Source organism: Diadema antillarum, unplaced genomic scaffold (assembly GCF_040938485.1).
Source record: "Diadema antillarum isolate AM-2024a unplaced genomic scaffold, OU_Dant_1.0 seq00001060_RagTag, whole genome shotgun sequence".
Lineage (NCBI taxonomy): Eukaryota > Metazoa > Echinodermata > Echinoidea > Diadematoida > Diadematidae > Diadema > Diadema antillarum.
The window spans coordinates 452,875-468,219 of NW_027271887.1; the positions used below are offsets into that span (position 1 = coordinate 452,875).

The following is a 15,345-nucleotide window of genomic DNA, read 5'->3' on the forward strand; positions in this document are numbered from 1 at the left end:
GACTTTGTGAGCACAATGAAATCAAACTTTAGCAGCTCTATAACACAAACATGGCGATGTGTGCAAAATCCTCTGCCACCTTGTAGAGCCATCAATATCTTTTTTCCCGCATCAGTTTTGAGAGATTGCAAATTTAAAATTTTGTCATAAGATAGAGAGAGATTTCAGCTTGCCCAATAATGCAAGTTCTTTGTGAAATTTTTGTAGGGCCTTGTATACACTGCATAAAACACATCTTTAGTTGTCTTAAAAATAGGCCTTAGAGTGTGCATGATAAGATGCTCAAAAACAAGATTGAATGCCTTGAATAAAGCTCACTCGACTTTACTCAGCTGAGGTGACATGAACTTACATTCCAGTACCAGGAGGACCAGTAGGACCTGGAGGCATGCCATGTAAAGGTAGTCCTGGAGGCAAGGTGGCAGGAGGCAGTACTGTTGATCCTGTGGATGATGTCCCTGGGTGTGATGTTGGTGCACCAGATTGTGCCTGTGCTACAGGGTCTTGAGTTGGACGAGCACCAGACTCCTGTCCTGGGTGAGCCTGAGAAGGGGGCTGTTGGGCAGACACTGACCCAGCTGCAGACGAGGGCGGCTGTGGTCCACTGAGGACTTGAGGCAATGGGGTGTTTAATGAGGGTGGTGGTTGGCTGAAAGCAATGTTCACACCTGGTTGGGCCTGCTGTGGAACTTGAGGAGGTGCGTGCCCTGGAGCTTGTGAGGAAGACTGAGTGGTTGTGTGCACAGCGTCCAGTGAGGCACTGTGAGCCTGACCAACGTGTGGCTGGTGCAACTTTAAAGAGTTTTCTTGAGCACCAGCTGCTTGGCTCGATGAGGATGAGACAAGATGTGTTACTGCCATATGGGTTGATGATGGAACAGAGCTAGCCACTTGGGTTGGTGTTGTTGGAACATGCTGCCCTTGACTGGCATGCACAGGAGCTACTGACACCGGATGAGAATGAGCTGTAGATACTGGTTGCTCACTAGCCATCGATGTCACCACTGAACTAGGCACTTGTTGCTGCTGTGATATAGAAGTAACATTGACACCTGACTGAGGAGTGGATTGAAGCAGGGTCTGGGAAGGTACTGATGCAGGCTGGTGTACTGGAGGTGTATGTGTAGCTGTTGATACTGGTGGATGAGAATGTCCTGCATGAACCATTGATGGCTGCTGGCCAGCAAGCTGATTCTGGTGTCCTTGATGAACTTGCGGTGGTTGCTGCTGCTGCTGAACTTGTTGCTGATGGACTTGGGACTGTTGTGGGTGAGGAGGTTGCTGCTGTTGCGTGTGTGGTTGCTGTGGGTGACCCACTGGTTGCCGTTGTTGTTCCTGTGGTTGTTGTGGGTTAACTGGTGGCCGCTGCTGTTGCGCTTGTGGTAGTTGTGGATGTACTGGGGGTAGCTGTTGCTGCACTTGTGGTTGTTGTGGGTGTGCTGAGGGTGGCTGATGTTGCACTTGTGGTTGTTGTGAGTGTACTGGGGGTGGCTGCAGTTGCACTTGTGGTTGCTGTGTGTGTACTGGAGGTTGCTGCTGTTGCACCTGAGGTTGTTGCGGGTTGACTGAGGGTGGCTGCTGTTGTGCATGTGTTTGCTGTGTGTGGACTGGATGTTGCTGCTGTTGCACCTGAGGTTGTTGCGGATTGATTGGAGGTTGCTGCTGTTGCAAACTGGGTGGTTGAGGGTGGATTCCAGGTTGCTGCTGTTGCACTTGTGGTGGCTGTGAGTGGTGTACTTGCACTGCTGGTTGATGTGTCTGCTGTGGTGGTTGGTGTACCTGTGGAGGTGGCTGCTGGTGTACTTGTTGGTGCTGCTGATGCCCTGGGTGTGATGGTTGGGGTGGTTGCTGTGGATGTTGACTGCCTTGCGGCAAATTGGGAATCTGCATTGGTTGCTGATGAACGGGTGGGGGTGGATGTTGAACAGGTGGGGGTGGATGTTGAACGGGTGGCAGCTGCTGCTGACTTTGTGAAACCTGCTGATATCCTTGCGGAGGATGATGACTGTTAGGAGGTGGCTGTTGATGGACAATTTGATGTCCTGGAGGTTGCTGGCTACTATGCTGGGCTTGCTGATACCCATGGTGTGCACCTTGTGCATGTGGTGGCTGCTGATAACTTGGTGCTTGTGGTGGTTGGTTGTTAGCAGGTGGTGGCGGGTGGTATGACTGCTGCTCTTGGGAATGTGGTTGTGATGACGGAGGTCCATGCACACCACGCTGTTGCTGGTGTTCCTGCTGCCGCACATTTGACTCAAAATTAATGTGAGAGCGGTGCCCGTAGTGATTTGAATGTTCATCTCTGCTTTCACGTTTGTAGCTGTGATTGTCATAGTCACTGTAATCATTGTAGTTGCGTGACGAGTGGTATCTGGACTGGTAAGGCCTGTATGAGCCTCTACCCCGATATGAAAAACCACCTAAAAGGGGTAAGAGCAGAGATCTAAATTACAAACCACGGAAGGTTATCAAGAAAACTTCACAAACAGAAGTTAAAAGAATAGTAGTAGTAGTAGTAGTAGTAGTAGTAATGTTGTAGTAACGGTTTATTGACAATTCATTTGCAGCCATGCAGATAACTGGATTGCAGAATTTGTGCATTTCCACTGCATAATAACATACATAGTCATACCATCATACTTCTATTAAAATGTAAGATTATACAATCACAAAAAAGCAACAGCGAGTGAATGATTGATAATGAAGATCAAGATGACTGATAATGGAGATAATAGATTATGAAGGACAAAAGAAAATAAAATAAAAGGGAAAGGTAAGAAGAGAAAATTGAAGAGAGCAAGGAAATATGTAGGAAGTGTCAAACATACAAGTGAAGGGAAAGAAAAATGAGAAAGGCATAACATAAAGGACACAACTTCAACAGGTAAACTGATATTCAAACACTGTCCTTTACTGAGGTATATAGATGAAAAGGGGGACATACCAAAATGTGGACTAACAGACTAATTGTTACCATTTTTGGAATATTACTTGCACAAGTTTCAAGAGCACTAGTGCTTTTAAGTTATCAAAATTGTTTGTCACAACAATGGTCTGTGAAAAGTTCAATTATCAGAGGGTCACAAGGGAGAATCACAGACACAGACAACATTTGGTTCAGTGGGGATTTTGAAGTTCACTACATTGTTTTGACAGAAGTATGTGTGTACATATTTAACATATATTAGGTGAAATGGTGAGAATTGTCTCTAGCATTTCTATGGTAACAACCCCAATTTCTTTTGTCAATCTGGAAGTATGCATTACACTTACCTTGATATCTCTGGTTGTCATGATATTCACGTGATTGTTCCAAGGTTGGCAAGGTTCTTGTCTGTTAAAAAGACAATATAAATGAGAAACAATCATAAATTTTCACTAGTTCTGCGTAAGAAACACATGTATCTGTCACGATTTATTACGCGATGCACATGTGCTATACTAATTGATGAAATAATAAAAAGGTGAATCTCTGTTTGATATTGTCACAGTCGCCAAACAATACAGAACTTTTCTTTTGTGGCAGGAAAGTAATGCAATTGAAATTCTAACACACGAATGTGAACTATCATATATGACATTTACAATGATTGCACTGATTTACATTCTATTCAATCTTATCAAAGAGGATGAAGTCACACAAAGATCCTACCCTCTGTTCCCAATGCTCTCGATGATCACTCCTGTGGGTGGGGTCAGGTTGAGATGATACCGGTGGCTGGGGTGGGGCTGGCTCTGACACTGGTTCCTGAGGGACTGACTTTGGCTTGGATCTCCTTACATAGTTTGTCTCACTTTGGAAGTTTAGCACATACTGTGTACAGAACAGATTGAGAATCTCATTAGCAAACTGACAGATGTCATTTATTTCACAGGCATATTTCACGAATTAGGAGTTGTACGGCGATTTTCAGTTTGCCATCGGGAATGTAAAGATCATACTGCTTGCATGCCCTCGGAATATAGGCATGCATATGTACAAAGTAGGCTAGGTATTTGTGTGCAGCTGCTGCCTGCCCATGTTGCATGTAGGCAAGTACTCATGCAACCGGAGGGTGACGTTTTGGCAGGTTGTTAAAGGGTGTGTACAGTTCTGGTCGAGGTGAAGATTTAGCTTTTAGTTTTAACGTTTTGTGAGATATTCAGAAACCACTCTATGAGATGTGAAAGAGCATGCAGTTCTAAGGGGTATCAAAAGTTTATTCGATGAAAATCGGTTTTGAAATGGCTGAGATATCCAAAAACAAGGTGATAGAAAGAGATACTAATAAAGTTGGGGCATGTCGCCTTTTATTATTAGCACTTTTTTGGACATCTCAGCCATTTGAAAACCAATTTTCATCAAATAAAACGTTGAATCCTTCTTAGAATTACATGCTCTTTCATATTTCATAAGAGGCTTTTCATCATCTCACTTAGGAATGTTCACAACAAGAATCCTTACCTCAACCAGTACTGTACAGTCCCTTTAAAGTTGCAAATTTTATTGATTGATTAAATTCACGAAAATATAGGCCTAAGCCCCACAAAGTGTTCGGCATCTACAGTAAATTCATGCTCTATCTCTCTCATGCATTACTTGTGCTAATGATGTTGCTAAATAGATTGGATTCCTCTGGACTACTCTGAGCTGCATATGTTCTGGTGAAATAATAACTTGAAATAGTGTAATAATTTTTAAAAAGCATTACTTGAGTTTTTTGAATGCCCAGGTGGGCAGCAAATTCTATCGGACCACCTACATTTCCCCTTGCTACCGAGGCTTTAAAGTGATCTACTATGAACAAAGCAGACAGAATTTGATCACTAATACCATGCGGAAATGGTCTACTATGTGCCTCCTGATGAGACAGAATGCACTGATAAGGTACTAACCTTCCGTAGTTGTTGATTTGGCACGAGGGAGTTTGGCGAGACGTCCTGTTCATGGCAGTTGGGACACTCGTGGTCGTCTGTCTCAAGCAGAGCATTGCGGATGCCTGAATTCAGAGGGACAAAGTGGGTGAAAATGACGTAAGTCAATCCTGTTACTATACTTAATTTCTAATGTACTTTTAATCTTGAACAAAAGACATGATAATCATCTAATTTTTCAGCAAACTGCTAATGATCATATTTGTAGAGAAATCAAAATTATATTCATCTCATTAACAACAACAAAATGTATTGTATTCATATGCGCAGATTCTCTGATGAATCATATCTAGAAAATATTTGTGCTGTCTCATCTTAATACTGACTCTCAAAATATGAGGCTAGATGGTGATTTCACTTTCCATTTGGAAAAGGTTTGAGAAAGTTTGTTTTTTTCATTCATCTCCCTCCTTTTATAATTTTAAAATTCTAATCTTTCTTTTTGTTCTTCTTTCTCTTTGAAACTGAAACTACATCTCAGCATTGTCTCCTCTGAATAGTGTTTTGGACTGTAGAGTTAAGTGAAGATGATGTGCACACTGACATAAATGAAGGGATGTGGGACTGAATGGGGAAGCTATTTTTGTCTAATGAGAAATATATAATCTCAGGCATGTAGTTACGAATGTTTCTACTGTTACAGAGTATAGAGGTATTCTGCAGCTGAGCTTGAAACTGGGGGAGGGGGGGGGGGGGGGGGCATTTCATCAAATGCTTTGTCAGATATTTCATTCTGACAAACTGTTCTAAGCTACTGAAATCCTTGCACCTGATTGGCCGAGAGCCAATTTTTCAGAAAGAATATCTGATAAAAAGCTCGATGAAATGCCCCCCCCCCCCCCCCCCCAGTAAGACTCATAAACGTACAGAGTTGCCTTCTCTGGATACACAGAAAAAATCAATGAGGTTATGGAAGATACTTACAGTCGTCACAGAAGCTGTTTCCACAGCAGGGGATGAGGACTGCTTCTGTCATCAGGTTTTTGCAGATCTTACACACCAGCTCCTCCGGTATCTCTGGCTCCTCTTCCACCGGTTCTGGGGAGTTCCCCTTCACAAACGGTGGTCTCTCCTTCTTCCCGATGAGGATTGCTTGTCTGAAGGCAGTCATCATGGGTAAAGAAAAGAATAAGGTATGGAATATACTGATGGAAAGGTTTGCCATTTCAAACAGTGAATATTGACAGTCAAACCAGAATATTTTATACCATCTGTCACATTTCACTCATACTTTTGCTGATGATGATACTCTATTATTTCTTTCTTCTTGAAAGTGACTTGACATAAAGAGCACACAAAACTATTTGACAAGCATGAAAACTAGTACTAATGAAACGCATATCTAATCAAATGAGAAACAAAAACAAAACAGAGTAAAGATATGTAGTCCTAAAAATCAATTATTGATAAATTTTATACCTATCACCAAGTCTTAGTCACTGGCTATGTGAAGACATGTACATCTACAGGTAACACTCCCATTTTCACACTGCATTTGGCGTAACTGCACATCAATTTACACTACAGCACCTTATCGAATAAGTGGAGTCGCAAGGCAAAGACTACTCACACTAGACTGCATTTTAGCAACATAACATAATACTGCAATTACTATCATACGTGGAAGCAAAAGCAAGAAAAAAATGATTAATGAAGTAATTAGTCTTTACCATAAATCATACTACAATAAAGTCTTTACTTTTTCTACAAGCTGTAATAGAAATGAAAATAAAAAGTTGACTTACAGATCCATCTTGGGTATGTTCAGAACTGACAGGTATGATTTTGGGATGCCTGCTTTAGTCTTCATTTGGAATCCAGCATACCTCTGCTTCTGATCTTCTTCCTAAACACAGACAACATTGGACAGTTTGAGAACAGATGATGTGAGAAATGTCAATAAACGTTGGCAAATTACTTGAGGATTACAGTAGAGCTCTACATCAGTGAAGACCTGGTGGCCCACGGCCACTAGAAATTAAGGTCAGGCCAACAAATTTCCAACAGGGCACCTTTTGGTGGCCTGATTGGGTAGCTATAATTCAAAATTAATTTTTATTATTTCCTAATATTTTGGGCCACTATATTTGTCTTCTGCCCATGAACATTTCAAACTCAAGATTTCAGTAGCTTGGACTAGCAGAAAAACAAGAGTAAAATAAAATAGTGTCAAGCCCTGATTATAGTCTTATGTATGTACCACAGTATCACAAAAAAAAAGCTTTCTGCAAACTAAGACAAATAATATCAACCAATGCTAAAACATTTTAGATGTGGACACTTTGTTAAAGTCAGACAACACTGTATTGTTATCTTGCTTGCAAGTAAACCCATGCAGAGGCAAACTATAACCAATTACAAAACGGATAATATGCCAATGATCTAAATCCAATACTCACATCTCCAATAAAGGGGCACTTCTGTTTGTAGTGACCTGGCTTCCCACATCGGTGGCATGTGTAGTTTCGTGGAGGTGCAGCATTGCGATTCATGCGTCTTGTGTCGATATACCTATGAAGGAAAATCATCATGTATCAACTCTCATACACTGATAAGCAAGAGCTGTTAAATGACCTAGTCAATTGATTCAATGTAGCATCAAAATCTTTTTGGTCTTATTCAAATCAAATATAAGTGATATAAAGATCGCTAAAACAAATACTAGTAATAACAGCATACCACCAAGTAGTCAAATACATAGCTCAAGGCACTGAGTGCTTTATAACAATCATAAGACCAGCACTTTTAGAGGGATCATTGTAGCATTCAGAGGGCCTAATACTAGTAACTCAAATCAACACAAAAGATTACACAAGGCAAACTTTGTCTTTGGTGATAGTATTCCTTCCACACCAATCCCTGCGGTTTGGGTGGCAGGTTCTAATTACACAGTTTCCCATGTGTATTGAAATTTACTTGATCGCCTCAGGGAGGTGGGGTCTCTTCTCACCTCCCTGATTGGCTCTAGGACACACACAAATGCTTTCATCCATATTCTCCCCCCCCCCCCCTTTCTTCTCTCCCCTCTGCCCATCTGTTCATCTATGAATGCATTCATCTATATAATCCACATGAGTAAAATGCTAGAAATGACCTGTCTATCCTATCTATTTATATATCAATCCTATCTATCTATTTATCTATCAATCCATTTATCTATTTATAAATTTTGCTATCGTACCTACCTGTCATCATACCCATCATACCCTTCACAAGTCAAAACAAGGTCAGTGCAAGAGCTTCTCACACTTCAAGGATTCTACTCTAAACGAATACAGCTACTGGCCCAAGATTAAGGGAAAGCCTGGAACCAAGGCTACCCTCAGGCCATTGCCGACCACTCTGTCCTACCTTGATGGGTCATACTCCTGTCCAGCTTGAAGGACCATGGCAGCTATCTTGTCTTCCTCGGGAGCATTGGCAGTCACGAGATCAGCTCTCTGTAGCAACAAGGGCATTTTAAACAGCATTTCAATGGCTAACAAGTCAAGTTATTGTGGAAATACAAACCTTGGTATCCTACTTTGCCTTGTCATTTTATCTTCCTGTTAAAAGTCAGAAATAAGATTTTAAGGCAAAGCACTTGTCAAAAATAATAAAAAAGGGAAAGGAAAATGAATTTGAATAAAGTCAGCAATATAAAAGCCAGAGAAAAGGAATATCTCAACAGGAATTGACCCTGTCATAAGAATGGTAAAACAGATTTGTATTATCTTCCAATTACTTTAAAATCACTTCCATCTTTTGAATTATCTTTTTTTTAATCTTTTTTTTTTAAGGGTCATTATGTGTCTGATGCCCACATCATTCAATTGTGAATATTATCTCTCAACTTTATCAACTGAGATCAGTTAAAGTTTTCCCTTGTGATCTTTGATAACGAAAATTTGATGAATGAACCATGTGTCCCTACATCTGCATATAAGTCAATAATATCTGTATCAATGCGAGTTAACTACATGATAGCTACACCCAACAGCCCTAAACACAAATAGTATAATCATTGCTCATGATATGGTATGGTAACATATTCTTGCAATGGTATACTATAAAGAACATGATTAAAATACTAAATCTGATTTTGGCCTCCTCGTATGTGTTGATGTCAGTCTTGTCTTCTTTGCAGTGCTCTATTTTGATCAACATCTGGTTTGTTGTATCAACAAGACAAGAACTTTTGTTTTGAGAACTTTTCAACTTTTTCTCACTCCAAGTACGCGTACACATTCCAACAACCCGAGAAATGAAGCAAACTCACTGCCGCAGAACAAATGAAATGTGTCAAACAGGAACACTCACCTTGCTCAATTCTGCAATAGCTAGCTTGTGACCCTGCATGGACCAAATAAAGTTTTTCATTAAAGACATACAAAAATTATGACATAAAAAGAGAAACAAAACAGAAAACTGAAATGAATTGAAGATGTGTGCAAAGATGCATTTGACAGAGCTAACGAAAGAGAAGATGGATTCCAAAGTCCCTATATCCATGGCTCGACACTAACTTTTTTGTTTGGTGGCCCGATGGGGCCACCAAAATCATAAATTTCACATTTTTGGTGGCCCGAGAGAAAAATTTGGTGTCCCGAAAAAAAAAAAAAAACATTAAAAGTTCTTTTTTTTTTAATGAGTCAAATATTTAAGTTTTATGATAGTAAGAATTACAAGTTGGACATTGTAATACTATCTACTCATAAATAAACTTCAACAAACTTGCAACACTCACTCTCAGGCACTCATTCAGTCCTTTTCATCCATCCTTTAAACAAATTTAACTGCTAATTTCCGGCGCAAAAAATTACGAATTTATTGACATACTTTTCAAAAAATATTGGTGGCCCAAGGCGGGCCACCAAATTTGCCCTTTTTTAAAATTTGGTGGCGCGACTTTCATTTTTGGTGGACCCTGGGCCACCGGGCCACCGTTAGTGTTGAGCCCTGCTATATCCATCCAGCATTATTGATGGCTTCCTAGCTCAGTGTTGCTTTGTCTCTTCTCTACATCAAATTCTCTCTCATTTCAAAATTAAACTTTCCAAATATAAGTGATATTCTTTTGGACCACAATAAAGGCAAGTTGTTTTCATGCCTGATAAAATAAAACTCATTTGTAAAGCCAAATATTTTCCCCTAAAATCTATGCCCTGCTTTTAGAAGATTTAAGAAAGATTTTGGCCTTGCTTTTCAGCATTATGATTACAACTTTTATTGAAAAGTTTCTGCCTGATTCATTGTCAAGAGGGGAAAAAAGTTTCTATGTTTATTTTTCAGGCTTTCAATTCAAATGCGATATTTGATGCACAAACAGGTCCCCTACCCCTACCAAAGCCCTAAGGAGCTAATGCAGCTGGAACGCTCATCAGCGGTGGAGAAGTTAAATCCATGGCATCCCACGGAACATACAGATAGACATAGATACATTTCAGTTCTTCAGTGCACCACACAGAAAAACTTCAACAATTGCCAAAGATGTTTCCAAATGAGCAAGCCTTGAGTGAAGACTACTTGCTTGTAGTTTGAATACTCCTGCCACACTGACGATGGTCCATTCCGGTGGGACCGTCGTTTTCTGTAGCACCGTTTGAGTCAAGGGGCCACATTGCATACATGGACTGCAATTAGGGTGTGATGAAAGTGTAACTACATGTATACTTTCAAACAACTTTGAAATGCCACTAAAGCCCATTTTGGTTCGACCCCAAATTTGACCGTTGTGACGATAGCGTAATAAGTGCTCTTAATTCGCATGCAGCAAAACAGAGAGATTTTATGCATGTACGTGTATCTACATACTGCCAGTGGTGAAGTTGGCAATGTGTTCGCAGTATGGCACATATTGTGCCTTGGTCATCAGTGTGATGGTTGAATAGTCTTCACTCAAGGTCGATGTGTAAAATAATCTACACAGAAGATACTGCATTTTCTTAGATCTATTAAAATAACATATCTACACAGAAGATAAAGCAATTTCTTTGATCTTCTTAATCTATCAACAAGATGGCTTCTTTTGAATGTGATGGATGTAACTAAAGCTGGGCCTTTCTTTGGGGCTTTTTCTTGCCCTCAAGTTTCGAGATTTGTATGTTACTTAATCATTCTGCTTGAACAGACATTTGCATTACATTTTGATGGAAGACGAGGGGAAAAAATGGATTAGCAACACTAAAACATGACTACCACTTCTCAATCAAATTTGAAACTGAGAGGAAGGAAAATGAAAACGGTGCAAAAGTTTGATGGCATGTGCAAATGTACTGAAAATAAACTGCTTCTGTCAACTCTGTCCTACAATCTTATCCTTCAGAAATAAAAATAAATAAATAAATTTGGTTGATATATAGGTTTTAAAAAAGCAGTGTAGGGAAATGAGATGAACAAAATGAATATGTATTAGCTAAAAATGAATGGCCATTCTTCATGTTAAATAGAACTTAAAAAAAAAAAAAAAAAAAAAACATATCCAGCCAAATAATTGTAAAGGTTCCACTTCTCAAAAAGAATAATACAGGACACATAAGTAGAACCATTTTCTTTCCTTTGTCTGATGGAAAACTATTCTTTCTTTCCTTGTGTGTGTGTGTGTGTGTGTGTGTGTGTGTGTGTGTGTGTGTGTCTGTCTGTTTTTAATTTTTTTTTTTGAAGGGGGGGTAGGCTAGGGGGTTCAGGAGGGGAGAGTAAACTCATTTATAGAAGCAGCACTACTACATATTCTGAGATTGGCATTTTATAGAATATGCATCTACTGCGGAAGATCCCAATTGAAGATGCGAAGGTGCTCGAAGGCGCTCCTCTGATGAGGGTGGCATCCACACTGGCAAGACATCTTCTTGAAGGACCAAGAGTGCTATTATCACATCACATCATCTCGCACAGAAGTTATGCAGTAACGCTTTGGGATGTTGGCCCTTACCAGTCTTTCGTACACAACAGTAAGTTTCCGGACATAAAATTGGTGACCCAATCCAAAGTAAGAAGCTGCAGTTTTCATATTTTCTCTCATCATTCTCTCATTGTTGTTGTTAAACACAAAACAAAATGGTTGAAGGTCATTACTCTGTTACGAACTTTGAAAAGAACAAGCCAGAAACTGTATGTCTGGGAACATAAAAAACAATAACAATAAGTTGTGCATTCTCCACATCATGCAGCTATTTCAATGTGTAGGGGAAGGGACTCAATTTCATTTCCATATGCTCTCCCTTTTTTCAATGGAAGATTATTCAGCATTCAGATCTTGGTTGCCATAGTTCCAGTGAAAACAGGGGCCCGTTGCATAAAACTCCAACCGGATTTTTTTCCGGTTGAAATCACAAAATTCCGGTTGGAAGCTTCCAACCAGAGTTTTTATGCAACGGATTTTACATTCTTATGTTAGCAACCTTAAAAAATTCAGGTTGGGCAAATCCCAACCTGAATTTTTTAAGGTTGCTAAAAAAGTTTTATGCAACGGGCCCCAGATGAACATTGACAATTTTGTCTTCCAGGATTTCGAGTTTGTTTTGTCATAGCTGTGTATGTCGGAAATACTGGAAGGCGTAATGGCAGCATAAATCCACGCCAAGTAGTCCCCATGACTCTTACAGTATGGTAGATGTTCATGCCTGCGATGTGACAGCCATAAGATTCACATTACATGCAGGAGGTAAAAATACAACTAAGTCTGTAAACGCCGACATTTTTGCGCCACATTAATTTTCGCGCTACTTTTGGCTAGTACTAATTAAAAACCCTGCAAAAATACCTTTGCGGTTTTCTATGCACATTTTGAATGAGTGGAATCACGTGCCTCAATGGTACAAGTGTGTGTGTGTGAGTGCATGTGCACATGTATGAGGGCATTTGTGTATTTGTGTATGCTGTAGTTTCTGTGAAGGCTATACATTCAAATGGATCGGGCAGCACTTCAACTTTTATGGATGGAAATGTCAATTCAAACTCTCTTTTCTGTGAATTGAATGAAAACCTATGAGTAGGCAATTTCACAGCGCAAATTCACGAACCCGCGAATATGTTCTTAAGACACTCGGCGTGGAAAATTAATTGTGCGAAAATATTGACGTTTACAGTGGCACTTACAGATCACGTACCCTTTCTCACTCTCGCACAAAAGCTTTCGGGAACTTTCTCAATTTTCATCATCACACAATACTCAGTAGAAAGTGCAAAGGTAAATTTGTCCTCACATTTACTACCACATGACTGACGAGATGTTGCAGAGTGCTGGGGAAGAAACATTATTTCCCCCAAGTCCAAGCACATGCCCATCTCTTTTTGGAAATTCCAGTAGCTTTCTATCTAGTTCATAAACAGTTCTTTCTCCATCTTCCTTGCTTAACTTTTCTCCACGTGTGTATACGTGTTATGTGTTTGTGTGTGAGTATGTGAATGTGAGTATGCTATTTATGTGTAGAATAACAAAAATTCTTATTATATCTTTTACAAATGCTTCAATTGTGACCGTGCATCACAAAACGAACAAAAAGTCGCACCCCTTGAATTTATGTGAGGACTCAAAAAAGGTGAAATGGGTCAACCAAGTCAATCTTGAGTTTTTCATATTTTCTGAAAGAGCTATCCTTCTTCTACATTATTCTTAAGTTTGGGATCATAACATGAATGGGAAAGTGTGTTTTCAGCAGTTTTTCTGCAACCCATTTTTGGGGGAGAATAGAATGATCAGGTATGTCTTTCATTTCATTTCTTGAAATCCTTTACACACTCTTCACTTTCAAGTCTAATAACTTTTGAAAGGATAATGCTACTGCTTTAAAAGTTAGCATTAATCATGGACAGAATGTGTTAATAGGACATGCCTAATTTCAGCTTAATCTGGTAAACCCTTCATTGTTGTTGCTCCAGTGGTTTACTTCCTGTTTTTTGTCCCTTTCATTCCACAGCTCACACGGATTGGTAAAAATTAAGCGCTTGAATAGACCCTGCACTTCAGAGCCTCTTTTCTCAGTTCACACTTTTCCAGAGAGTGTGTTTTCTTTCTAGTATTTACATGTAGATAGGTTAGGGGAGTCCATTTGAATTGAGTGATACATCATTTTAAAGCTAAGAGTCTGCTCTTTAAGAATCTACTCTCAACTAAAAATCCATATCAGGCGACTTTTTGTTCATTTTGTGATGCAGGGTCACAATTGGTAATGCTATCATGTACTGTTAATACACACATTTGTAGTCATGTTTTGTTACCTCCATCAAGGAAGAAGTGTATGTTTTTTATCGGCACTGGTTTGTCTGTGTGCAAAATAAATCAAAAAGTTGTGAACAGATTTGGACGAAACTTGCAGGAAAAGCTGATGACACAAGGAACAGATGATTAAATTTTCGTAGTGATCTGGGAATTTCTTTGAATTTTTGAAGGTCTTTTTCATCTTTCGGCAAATAAGGTCAATGAACTTGGGGGTTTGAGCTGCGCAAACTTGAAGCTTGCATACACGCAGTAAAGCGCATGCTCTGCTCAGTGCCGCGCAGCATGCAGGAAACTGATGAGGTAAACAAAGGCACAGGCTTCTTCATCATTGGGAAATTAGCCAATTCTCAGCATGCATGTATGGGTGGAAATGAGCTGCTTGGAGGAGGTCTGTGCTCAAGAGTGCTTCTCTAGTTTCAAATGACTACATTCCCACTATCTAATCGCAGCGGAGGGGTGCAATTAACTCGCCGTTTTCATTTTGGCATGACCTCTCTTTCCTCTAGTGTGAACACATTTCGCACGAAAGGGGGAAAGTGTCGCTGTAAAACTGCTGTAACTTCACTATTACTTCGTAGTTTTTGATGATCCAAACAGTTATGAAAAGTAAAAACCTCATTTTAACCTGCCATTGTTACTTTGTTTAAATAACGACGATAAAATATTCCAAAATGGAGCAAAACTTCACTTTCAAAACAGAAAATTATTGTCAAAAATAGTTGCTAAAATTTCACATTTTCACTTTGTGAACAACAAAAAACTTACAAGTATGTTACTAAGTATGTATTTCTTTACGGAACTCTAAGACATCACATTCGAGAAGTCATGCGTCCGGATATGTCTGGAAATAATTAGAAGAGGTGCACTTTCTACCTTCGTTCCGAGCACAATATTTTGTAGTCTCTCCCACACGGGAAGACAGGGTACAGTCCCATGTACCCACATTTTTGTGGTGCTCATATCACCCATACTATGATCATAACTCGTACCGGGAACTCGTAGTTGTGTTGTTGGTGCAAAAATCCAAAATCTGTGTGAAGTGCGATGGATCCAATGTCACGAATTTACAAGTGGTATCATAGTTGGTAGATATTAACTTTTTTTTTCTGGCTTTCTATCTTTAGGCCAGTTTTGATGAAGTAAGTGCTTGTTTATGGGTGCGAAGTCCTCAGCGGTACTCTACTACTTATCATGGACCTACCATGTACTTATCGACACCCCGCAGCCCACAC

At 39.8% G+C, this 15,345-nt stretch overlaps 1 protein-coding gene across 1 annotated transcript in view; it reads right to left on the bottom strand.

The window, feature by feature from the left end:
* The window catches only part of LOC139743230 (uncharacterized), a 51,940-nt gene that overhangs the window by 6,306 nt on the left and 30,289 nt on the right, over positions 1-15,345 (bottom strand). Inside the window, exons 5-15 of the mRNA XM_071653724.1 lie at positions 9,214-9,246; positions 8,266-8,354; positions 7,314-7,425; positions 6,660-6,760; positions 5,839-6,011; positions 4,876-4,979; positions 3,653-3,814; positions 3,274-3,334; positions 1,994-2,420; positions 1,058-1,896; positions 353-854 (exon numbers count right to left, since the gene is read on the bottom strand). Coding sequence (XP_071509825.1) covers positions 353-854; positions 1,058-1,896; positions 1,994-2,420; positions 3,274-3,334; positions 3,653-3,814; positions 4,876-4,979; positions 5,839-6,011; positions 6,660-6,760; positions 7,314-7,425; positions 8,266-8,354; positions 9,214-9,246 — 2,603 coding nt within the window. The remainder of the gene's footprint in view (positions 1-352; positions 855-1,057; positions 1,897-1,993; positions 2,421-3,273; positions 3,335-3,652; positions 3,815-4,875; positions 4,980-5,838; positions 6,012-6,659; positions 6,761-7,313; positions 7,426-8,265; positions 8,355-9,213; positions 9,247-15,345) is intronic.